Source organism: Hoplias malabaricus, chromosome 9 (assembly GCF_029633855.1).
Source record: "Hoplias malabaricus isolate fHopMal1 chromosome 9, fHopMal1.hap1, whole genome shotgun sequence".
Classification (NCBI taxonomy): domain Eukaryota; kingdom Metazoa; phylum Chordata; class Actinopteri; order Characiformes; family Erythrinidae; genus Hoplias; species Hoplias malabaricus.
This window is the reverse complement of record NC_089808.1, coordinates 27,470,173-27,482,582: the sequence shown is the minus strand read 5'-3', so window position 1 is coordinate 27,482,582 and position 12,410 is coordinate 27,470,173. Positions and strand designations below refer to the sequence as shown.

Sequence of the window (12,410 nt, the reverse complement as noted above, 5' to 3'; positions counted from 1 at the left end):
AACTCCTTCACAGCTGCCTTTAGTTTCTGGCCCCTGATGACAAACTGCACAAGCAAGGATGTGGCAGACTTGGCTACAAATCCCCTAACACCTATCTCCACCGGTTTAACAGGTACCTGCCACCTGCGTTCCCTCGCCTAAGTCGCCAAGTCAGCATACTTCAGCTTCTTCCTTTTGAATGCCTCATCTACTGCATCCTCAAATGTAACTGTAAACTCTTTCAGAGTACAGCACCATATCTAGCCTCAGTGTAGTTAATGCAATGCACTTTGGGACCTGCAGTTTTTTAACTACATTCACCAGCAATTTCCAATATCATGCTTCACCCCATCTATCAATATTTATAGCCTTTGCAGACTCTCGCATACGTTCACCCTCACACACAAACCTAAATAGAATGAACCAGAAAAACACTGATGTCAATGTTATATATTATACAAATCTTTGTGCATATATTCTGTACAACACACACACACAATAAAAACCACATGTGAAAACAAAGAAACACCTCTGTGACAATGGCTATATGGCTAATGGCAGTCTGGCAAAATTAGGCTTGCCTAGTTTCTCTTTGCTTTTGTTGTTGTTTTATATATATATATATATATATATATATATATATATATATAGATCTAGCAATTAGCTATTCAGTTCCCTAGGAATAAGTCATTTTTCCATCATTTATCACTCTCATCAGCTAATCACTTTCCACTGAGATCTTTCTTTTGGGAACAGGTAAAAAATTATCAGGGATTGTAGGGTGGAGTACTAATGTCTTGTACTCCACAATCAAGCACAACACGACACTCAATTTTCATCAACATGCTTGTGGTATACAATTGTTTAGTGTTTGTAGTGACGTCAACAATATTTATGATGAAAATTAGTTGATGTTTTGGTTATATAGCTTCAAAGTGTTCATTCATAAATCTATTATAAAATTACCTTCAGGATTAGCAGAATATATCCATATCAAAAACCTATTGAAGGGTTAGGTGCCTTGCTCAAGGGCACTTCAGCCATGGATGAATAAAGCTGCCACAAGGTCAAAAATAATACATTTGCATGTATGTAACTATAAATAAAATATTTTTTATACCTTTTAAAAATATACATAAATACACTTTTGTACACTTTTTAAATATATATATTTCCACTAACAATATCAGACACTGTGCTTGCGATCTATGATGAGACCACACCATCAATTATTAACCAGCTCAGAGATTACTAACAATCCAATCAACAGCCTTCCTCGCCATTAACGTTCCATTCATTAAGTGCCGCCAAACGCCAAGCCATAAACAACAGCCCAGCCACCACTGTCCCTGGCTTGTTTATGACCTGGATAGCATGTCAGGGTGCTAGCAGTAGGGGCTAATGCTAATTAAGGCTGGAGGAGAAGTCTTGTTAGTGGTGAGACTGTTTACTCACAAAGAAAGAGGAAGGAAGAGAGAGAGAGAGAGAGAGAGAGAGAGAGAATCACTTTAGCACAAAAATCAAGAGTGGATGCTAAAAGCCAGGCAGTCTAAGCAGGGCACATAAAAGCTCTGAAGAACATGAGGTTCATTTGAAATTCTCTGCCAAATCATAATTAAAAGGTTTCTGATGGTCAGGATAGATCTGTCCTGGCCATGTTGTTGTTTTCTGGATGACAGTAAACATAAGGAAAAGTAAAACATTATTTTCCTATATCAAAACAAATGCTGCAGTAATGATATTGATATTTTTCTGTGCTCTGCAATACTTTGTAATGTTTTCAAACTATAGAATATTCCTGTCTTATTATGGGCTAAAAAACTCTAGGACCCTGTGTTTTTTTTGTAGCAACTCTTGCAAGGACAAGCTTTACAGAAGATAAACAAAAAATCTATTAATCATGATTGATATTCCCTAAAGTTTATATTCTCTGTATAGTTTTCTAGTACAATAAATTTGCCATCTGAAGAAAACCTTGTCCCTTATAATTTGGGACAATTTCTCTTGGTCCAGTTATTTTGGTTCATGATTTTTGACACAATGGAAAAAACAGCTTGTCTGTTCAAATTATGGAAAGAAAGGAAAATGGAGTTACGAAGTTGTACTACTATGCTGAATGGGAACATTAGTTACAGATGAATAAAGAATCAAATCATTCATTTGATAGTATTTAGGGTAACGTGTCAAGAACCAGATTTGGAAAGCACTGTTTTGGAGGAAGCCTATAGAAATTCCTGTAAAATAACTTTTGCTCTTTTTCATAAGGGTTGGTCGCTATGCCTCAAGAACAACAATTTGTGTGTAACTAAGTGTGAGTGGGCATGTGGGAGTGAGAGAGGGGAAGAGAGCAAGAGGGAGCGAGTGAGAGCAAAAGGAAGGGAATGGTGATGAATGTTCTGACAGATCAGGTTAAGGCATTAGTCAGGCTGCTGATGGCAGAATATCTGACAGAGTAAATACAGCAGAGAATAAATGCAGCAGGGGTTTGTTTGCTAAATGCAATGACGGGGCATCTCGGATGCAGTCAGTGTGACAAAGTGATGTTGGAGGCTGCACTAGTCCCATGAGTCACTGTTACTGGTGCACACGCCACAATAACATTTTAACAAGCATTTTAATACTTCAGCACAGCTTCCTGACCAAAGTTCCCCAACCAGCACTGTAAGGATATTTCTGAAACCTACAGAATTTAAACAAACTAACATTACATTTCTACACAAGCCCAATTGTAAGCAATCAGCCAAGACTTGTTTGATGTCACACACTTTGTGTCTTTACCTACCTACAATGCTAATAAGACTGGCAGATAATGGAACCTTATAAATGAAAAGATGTCAAAAGAAGGACATAAAAAAATAAATGGTTGTTCCGATTTTGTACTGCATCATGCTTAGATGGCAGACATTTGAGAGTTGTCCCACCTAATCGCATGTGTCTCTCCAATCAAAGCCCTGGACCCACATTTATGTAAGTCATTCTCATCATTCTCAACCTTGGCTGAAAACAGTTGCCCTGATCAGAGCTGTTAAGACATGATAAGTGCTGTGTTGTTTGTTCCATGAGGCATTTGCACCAAAGCATGCCACGTATTTCATTAAAACCACAAGGTTTCCATGTTAACATGGAAATAAGAGCTACAATATAACCAGAAACAGGGCGGCACGGTGGCGCAGCAGGTAGTGTCGCAGTCACACAGCTCCAGAGGCCTGGAGGTTGTGGGTTCGATTCCCGCTCCGGGTGACTGTCTGTGAGGAGTTGGTGTGTTCTCCCCGTGTCCGTGTGGGTTTCCTCCGGGTGCTCCGGTTTCCTCCCACAGTCCAAAAACACACGTTGCAGGTGGATTGGCATCTCGAAAGTGTCCGTGTCTGTGTTGCCCTGTGAAGGACTGGCGTCCCCTCCAGGGTGTATTCCCGCCTTGCGCCCGATTATTCCAGGTAGGCTCTGGACCCCCCGCGACCCTAAATTGGATAAGCGGTAACAGATAATGGATGGATGGATATAACCAGAAACCCAAAAAACACTGTCTTCTACATTAATGCATAAAATCTAGGTTTCAAGGTCATCTAGTACTATTTACCTTCTCTTCTCGTACATTCTATCTTTATGAGTCTTATTATGAGTATTTTTTGGTGAGATCAGATTATCTCACATCAATTGTGCATTGTCTTTCAGCTGCTAATTAGCTAGTTGTTATATGGCCAATCAGACTTCTCACGATTCAACAAGGGTCGCTATATTTAAATCAGATAAAGGCATAATGGGGCAGGGCAGAGTAGGGTTTGTGGGGGCACTAGAGGGTGTTGCAGTGCTGTGTATTATGATACAAAAATTGAGTCTTGTGCCAAATGAACAAATGGTGTGATATCATCAAGCTTATTAATCCTGATATGATAAGCCTCATAATGATTCATAACTCCCCCAAATCTCAGCCCACCCGTGTATAATTCAGAGAGAATACTGGCTCATTATCCATTTGCCACGCACATATGTTGCCTGGCTTCCTCCAAGCCCAGTCTACATCTTGATTAGTTGTATCCCACTGCATAACTTAACAATGGGTATTTAACCTCTGAAAGGCAAGCAAGGCATTTGGAGGACCCTCAGAGCCAATTTCATGAAGTGAGAATTATACAGCAAATTACCATATCAGGCTATAATCGAAGCAGACAAACAAACAGCCTGTGATGAATGCAATTTGCTGTAATTTGAGGCAAGACTCTGGTCCTCCATTCCACCAGCCTTCCATATCACTTCAAACATCGCCTACAGAGCACTCTTGCTTTTGCCAATCCATGATGATAATTTAAGCCCACTAGCTTTAGGCCAATAAAGTTGCATGGCCAATTGGAATGGACGATATCCAGGTGAAGCAGACTGAGATTGGGCTTTGTTGTTTGCGCTGTGGGCACTATTGTCACAATCTGATTACATCAAGAGCGACAGTCCAGTCTGGAAAAGATGGAGTAAAGTAGTTCTGCAGGCAGGGATGAAACACAAACACCTACACATACACCCACACACAGGAAGCTGTGGCCTACAGTTGCATTGGAAAAAAGTGGCATTGCAGACAAAGCAGATTTGCATGGTGCATTCTGCTACAAGGGAGAGTGGGGAGGGCTGTAATACATTGTCATATTTATACTGACTGTTAAATTTAAGCGTACGTTTAAAGTGACAGCTAACCCTTATTATAAGGGTTATAAGTTGTAAGAGATAATTACTTTATCTCTTACAACTTTTTTTTTTCATTAAGGACATTAAGATAGCTGTCTCAGTTGCATTCCTGAGGAATATAATGTTATAGTTCTAACCACACTGACATCTGTGGAGTATGAAAATGTACAGTTCTTGTAAAAGCTGATCTGAAGTGATTCTGATGTTTTAAATGATGGAAGGTACTGTTTCTGTTCATAATCACATTATTTCCACTGCATGAAACCGACTCAACTCAGCTCTTTTGCTTTTCCAAGTCTTGTCCCTGCTTGTACCTGGTATGAAGCGAACCAAACTACTGCATGGGGTCGACTTGACTCGACTCAGCTGAAATTACTTTTAGTTGGTCACTTCTCCACTAGCACAGCCCCCCAAATAATGGCCAGTGACATCGCAAAACCCCATCTCTAATTGGAACAGCATGTTTGAAAACCACAACACAACCTATAGTAAAGTTATTTGCCATTTACTCGTTGTGTATTCACTTGTCATTTTTGACTAAACCCCAGTTCTCACAGATCAGTTTTTCCTTGTTGCACATTCTGCTTTTGCTGGAGATTTTCTCTGGCCACCAATCCAAGGAGAGTTTGAACCTCTTTACAATACCTCAGGTTATGTGTTGTGTAGGTTTCATGCAGTGGAAAAGCACCATATGTGACATGTAATCCTTGCTGAGAACTGATTTGCAGACCTCCAGCACAGCTGCTTGTAAAATCTCCAAGTTACAGCAGCAGTCACATTGGTTTTTACCCAACTCACAACGGCTGGTGTTTTGAAGAGATTCAAATGCTCCTTGGACAAAAGACTCCTGCGAGATTGGACATGCAGCAAGGGAGCTCTGCTGTGAGAATTGGGTGCAAAGCTGTGGTCAGTCCAAAAAAAAATAAAAAATAAAATGCACAAATACATGACAAGCAGGGGTGGCACGGTGGCGCTGCAGGTATTAACGTTGTCACACAGCTCCAGGGTCCTGGAGTTGTGTGTATGAGCCCTGCTATGGGTGAGTTTGGTGTGTTCTACCCATATCCGCGTGGGTTGCTGGGTGCTCATGTTACCTCCCACAGTCCAAAAACACACACTGGTAGGTGGATTGGCAACTCAAAATTTTCCATAGGTGTGAGTGTGTCACCCTGTGAAAGACTGGTGCCCCTTCAAGGGTGTGCTCCCGCCTTGTGCAAGTGATCCCAGACCAACTGTGACCCAGAACTGGATAAGCAGTTACAGACAATAAAATGAATGAAAAAACATGTCAAACAGCATTTAATATTACCACTGTTGTTGTGATTTCATCTGGGAGCTGCGCTGATGGAAACGCAACCAGGGTAAAGTGTGTCAAGCAGAGTCGTGTTGAGCTGATGCAGTGGAAAAGCACCCTAAACAAATTAAGATTTTAAGGCTAGACTAACAAAGCATTTTTAAAGCTTTGTTTTCTTAAATCTTAATAGAAAATGGTATGCTAGGGAAATCGAATTCTTTCTCTACATAGCAAGTTAACATTTTGTAGGTTGTATAACACTGAAATTACTGGGTTTTTTTTATCAGTGCTTTAAAGGAACACTAGGTAGTGTTTTTACTTTAAAATTACAGCTTCGATCATTGTGATGTTACCTATCACTTACCTGTAATAAAGTGAAAAGGGCCTCTGTGCTCAGCACATAATAAACTGCACTATATTTTGTAGGTCGGTGGGAAACCATGGGTAAAAATCTTACCTAGTGTTCATTAAAGATGGAATGAGATGTTGTACGTTTGTAATGGACATTGATATTCAAATATGAATGGCACTTGCAAATCCAAAAAAAGATGACAATGTGTGAAATAATGCCCCATTATTCCCCAGTGTGCATAAACAATGTAGGCAAAAACACTTGATAAATGATGCAAAGAGTCCTACAGAAGTCTAGTTTTGTGTCCATACTGACCAGACTTATCTGTAATTGTTTACACACACATATATATATATATATATATATATATATATATATATATATATATATATATATATATATATATATATATATAAATAAACACCACATAATCAACCTATTATATATTACAGCATACTCAAACAAACTTATAAAGATTGCATTACGTTGTGGTCAACGTCAACATTCACATTCTTTACCACCCAAAGCTTCAGACCTTCAGCCCTCTCCCACCGCTTCGATTAGAAAATAAACCAGCTTTATTTACAGTTAATCTGAGAGACTTATCCAATATGTGCAGAATCAGTGGGGGCTCTCAATAAATGATGAGTTCAGAAGACGTGTCATTTACACAGTGGAGCGGGTGCCTGAGACTTGTCTTTCTTTTCTCTCATCCAAAATAAGGGTGAATTGCCCTTTGCTTGATCAAACAGACGACCCGTGGTAATAATAGCGTACAGAGACACACTGCATCTTTTATGAGCAAATGTTTGAATCATATTGGCTTCATCTTTTTTTAAATTGAGTTTTCTTAGGTGCTGTTTTTAAAGACCTAGCTTTGTTCTATCAGTCTTGACTTCTATAACCCTCCTGTGATTTTTATGTTAAGCCTGCCTCTGAAAACCAGTGTGAGCAAGGCATGGAGAGAATGATCTAATCCTTCTGGAATATGTGGACACTAGTCTTCAGTGAGCTGGTCAGCTATATTCAACATAAAGTTTTTTTTTTTTTTTTTTTTACATAGGCACAACACTGTATATTACTGCTTTTACCCCCCATTTTGTTGTGTTCATATTAAGAGTAGTTCTCTGCCCGGTTATTCCAGGTTGGCTCTGGACACAAGATGAAGTGGTCACAGAAGATGAATGAATAAATGTTCCTATGGAACCCCCCCCCCCCCCCAAAAAAAAACCCAAAAACAAAAAAAAAAAAAACCTGTGCCTTCAAAGTGTTTAGAATCCCTTTTTTGGTGTTGTTGTTAATAGATTCAGTGCATTACATAGACACATCTTTGGCAAAGTTGTACATTTAACATTTGATTTTCTTTTTTAATGTGAAGCAAACACCAAATAGGACAAAATAACAGAAAACTTCAATGTGCATAATTATTCACCCTCCTTAGGTCAGTACTTTGTAGAGCCAATTTTTGTGACAATTACAGCTACAAGTTGCTTTGGATAATGCTCTATGAGCTTGCCAATTCCTCAATCGTCAATTCTGACCACAGATTCTCAGTTGGAATAATGCCTGGGCTTTAACTAGGTCATTCCGATACATGTATACTTTCCCCCTTAAACCACTCAAGTGTTGATTTAGCAGTATGCTTTGGGTCATTGTCCTGTTGAAAAGTGAACCTCCATCCCAGTCTCAAATCAGTTTTACTCAAGAATATCCCTGTATTTAGCACCATCCATCTTCGCCTCAACATGGACCAGTTTCCCAGTCCCTGCTGCTGAAAAACATCCCCACAGCATGATGCTGCCACCAACATGTTTCACTGTGGGGATGGTGTTCTTGGGGAGATGAGATGTGTTGGTTTTGTGCCAGACATGGTGGCCAAAAAGTTCAAATTTGATCTGACCAGAGCAGCTTCCTCCATACATTTGGAGTGTCTCCCACATGCCTTTTGGCAAACTGAAAACTTATTTTTGTCTGTAAGTAAATGCTTTTTTTCTGGCCATAAATTCCAGCACTATAAAGTGTACAGCTTGTTGTAGTCGTATCAACAGATACTTCAGGCTTTGCTTGGGAACTGCAGCTCCTTCAGGGTTACCTTTGGTCTCTGTGTTGCCTCTCTGATTAATGCCCTCCTTGCCTGGTCTTAGAGTTCTGGTGGGCGGCCCTCTCTTGGCAGGTTTGTTGTGGTACCATGTTCTATCTATTTGATGATTATAGATTGGATGGTGCCCTGGGGGGATCATCAGAGATTGAGATATTTTTATATATTTATTTATTTTTGTGCAAATGCATCACATACAATACAAATTAAAAAAATTAATACAGGTTGTAATGAAACAAAATAAGAGGTACTTTATTTGCAATGTACTGTAGATCTCCACAAATCAAACAATGAAAAGTAGGACAGTGAAGGCTAGTACATGCTCCCTTTGAGATGTGTACTGTGTCACCATGTTCAGTTCCAATAATCACTAATTCTGTCACTGAACAGCTCAGCACACTTGGAGAAGACTTAATGCCCAGTTCTGTTACATAAACAAACAGATGCCCACATTGGCTAGCATGACTGATTAGTGGAGAGGAAGGGTCATCCTACCCACCCACAGATAGCAAGGCAATTGTGTGGTTTGTCATCCTTTATTTCATAAATTAATGATGTAGTGAAAACTTAATATCAACCATCATAGAAATATAAGGTTTATTTAAACGATAGCCACTCTGGGTGAATCTGGATGGCACTTAGGTTGGCTGAGTCATTATAAAATAAATTAATACATTTTTCTTTGGGTTAATAATTGAGAGCAAACTTTATTGTTTAACATTACAATGAATTCTTATACATTCTCACATTCCAACCTAACCTTCAGATCAGTGCATCTTCACACTTGGTAGACGCACACACAGAGCTACAGTTGCACACGTCTTCAGTGCAGCAAAGTCAGTGTGAGGTTGTAACACCTTTAATTATATCAGCTCTCACTTGCTTAACTCCTGCCATATGGTACCCTTCAAAGGAGGAGGATAGCTGCAGCATATGCAAACCTGCACGCAATGAAGGAGCGTTAACAGGCTAGATGTATATACACACACACAGAGCTCATGTTCATACCGGCTTTCTTTTTCACACACTCCGCTTTCATGTTCTTATATACAGTCTCCTCTTCTTACACACACACACACGCAGTTGAGTGACAAGAGCACCAAAGTGACACATTTCTTTGTGCTTTGAAAATTGCGACATCTGGCTGTGCTTGAGGTGTCAAAGTCTCTTGCTTGTCATTTATAACCATGCTAATTAATTCTAACAAAAGAAACTAACGAGGGAAATGGCACAGGTGTGTCACACAAACCTCTCCGACTGATGAGGGCCTGTAAACCATGGCTAAGAATAATACCTCCTGCTACCTCCGATCTGCTACATTCCTATGAACACTGACAATGGAGAATAAAAGCAAACAAGGGTAAAAGCTATTATTCAGGCAATTACATTGTAGATACAGCATTCTTGTAAACATTAAGACCTCGTGTTAATTGAATGCAATGCAATTTTTTTAAGATGAACCAATGAACAGTGTGAAGGTAAAATCAGTAAACTAAAAATATCATATATTGGAAAAACAAGCCATCGAAGCATTGGCCCTATCATTAGATAAGATGACCGGCAGTTTGATCTCCAGTGATGTCTTAAGCATCCAAGGCCATGTTGTGCAAGCAGTGTACAAGTATAATACTAGTCGTGTAAATACATCATATTGCCATAACAGTAGACATATCAACCAGGCACCAAATCCATATATATAGTGCAAAACAGCAAAAAGAAACATCTCAAAACTTTTAGCTTCATTTATTTATAGAAATCTTACAAAACATTACAGGTTTTGACAACAGCCATAAGTGCAGGATTAGAATCTTTTAAAAAGGAAAGGAAATGCAGGCAACAGCTAAGTGATGTGTCATCTACATAAAATGCTGGTGATAAATATTTAAAGTAAACTGGGCAACAAAAGCCACTGTATAACCTCTCAGATGAATATTCATTATTCAGTAGCTTTGGGTGACTTGGGAATCTGCTTATTGTAACAGTACTTATCTTGGTGGAAACATATGTATAAGGAGCATTAATACTGGCAAAACTGAGGAAAAAAATTTATGTCATATACAAAACAATACAAAATCTCTGAACTGGTCAGTGGTTGTGGATCATCAAAGTAGTGTCTGAACTGACCCCAGCTAGACCCTAATTTTAGCAGGGAAAAGCTATGTTTATATAAATAGTTGCCCCATTTTTGCTTTTCTGAGAGAAGCAATGACGTATCTGTAGGCAATACCGAAATTATGTAATAATACATCCTCCTTAATAAAAGAACATATTATAAAGTGTATATCAGCTTGAGACATATACATCCAAATACTCCCACATGTGCCGTTTGATCCATAAAACAAGACATTGGTCATAGGCCTTTTTCTTTTGCTTACCATCAAAAGAGCAAGACACGAAGGGACTGGCTAGCAGACCACTGTGATATGTTCTTTTTTTGACTTTGGTTGAAGTCACTGAGAGAAACGCTTTGGTTTTAGCCACTCAGAGCATGCAAGAAATAAATATTTAATTATTTACATCTTAAGCTTGTCTGCCGGATGTCTGAAAGTCTTTTTGCTCTTTTGACCCCCACCACTTTGCCTTGTGAAAATACAATCTGCAAGAATTTTCTTTTTATATCCTCTTAGTTCTCTTGCCTGTTAGTGCGTCCTGTGTGGCTGAGGACAGTGCTCAGTTCGTTAAGAAGATTCTGTGGCATCTGTCCTGCTGCATATCCGAACATAGTTTTCTTTTGTAAGGGTTTGGTGTTATTACCTGCATCTGGATCAGAGGGTGCATACTGAATCTGAGGTGGTGGTCCATCATAGGCCATTCTGTCTCTTTGGAGAGGATAGTTTTCTAAAGACATGGCCAATTTTTGTCCCAATTTGGCATCCTCTTTTTTGTCTTTATTCTTTAAACCACTCTCAATCACTGCCATTTTATACTTATAGTCAGCATCCTCTCTGTTCCCAGTCCTGGAAGAAACATTCATAAGGACAGGCCTGTTCTCCTGTGGATGAAAGCAGAGAAAATGGACAATTATAGTCATCCCAGACATGGGCTTCTTTGACTTGTATTGTCATATTCTGTAGTAGGGTTTAATGGTTTTCAGTAACTGAAATTTTTCTGACCAGTATTGCAACTGTGAATTAAATTCTGGTATTTTTTTTTTTAAATAAAAGTATATGTAATGATTATGATATCACAGCTTATGGATGCTTATGTGCTTTTGACTGGTCAATCTACAGGTAATTTACAGGTTGTATGGTACTGTATGGTGAAATTTCAAACTTATAACATGTTAAAAAAGTGTTTGGTTTTAATATTCTTTTGGTATTAATATTTGAAATAAAATTCTGTAGTCAAACGTTGAGAAAGAAGGAAAGAATTCTGATACCTTTTTACAACTAGAACATATAAGAAAGGAAAAATAAGCCTGTTATGCCTCCAACTCTATAGGCACAAATAATGCTGGTTTGAAATGAACAGTGTAAAAGGGTCGGTACTGAGAGCTTTGATGCTGACCTCTTTGCTTTGTCTTCTTGCTGTATTGTCTAAGCCCCAGTGAGTAGAACTATGTTCTCTACTGCTTTGTTGAACTGAAGAAGGCTTGCCTTTATTTTTGCTTGCAGGCCATAAGTCTCCACCATGCTATATAAACAAATATACAAAGATTAAAATGTGTATACAAAAAAAATTATATATATATATAGACATAAAAATTATAACACGTTTGTGGTTAACATTGCTGATAATAAATGGAAGTTAGAATGTACTACCTAGCATTAGATTAGTGCATAAAGCATCAAATTATGCTTGGTTTTCTTATAGTGTGCAAATGTTTGATACAACCCTTCATTAATTTAATTCCAATCAAGGTTTAATGCACTTGATGGATTTCCTTGATGTCAAATTGCAGTGTTTTTGGACAGTTCATGTTTTCTAATTTACATTATTAGTTAATAACAACTATTTCATGAAGGAATGTTATAACAAAGAAAACACTGAACCGCTCACTGTTTCACGCTTGT

At 38.6% G+C, this 12,410-nt stretch overlaps 1 protein-coding gene across 2 annotated transcripts in view; it reads right to left on the bottom strand.

The window, feature by feature from the left end:
* Positions 1-9,195: 9,195 nt before the first annotated feature.
* arap2 (ArfGAP with RhoGAP domain, ankyrin repeat and PH domain 2) overlaps positions 9,196-12,410 on the bottom strand; it is a 94,670-nt gene continuing 91,455 nt past the window's right edge. For both annotated transcript variants that reach the window (XM_066681168.1, XM_066681167.1), the window contains exons 32-33: positions 11,905-12,030; positions 9,196-11,389 (exon numbers count right to left, since the gene is read on the bottom strand). In XM_066681168.1, the coding sequence (XP_066537265.1) occupies positions 11,021-11,389; positions 11,905-12,030 (495 nt within the window). In that variant the 3' untranslated portion in view covers positions 9,196-11,020. The remainder of the gene's footprint in view (positions 11,390-11,904; positions 12,031-12,410) is intronic.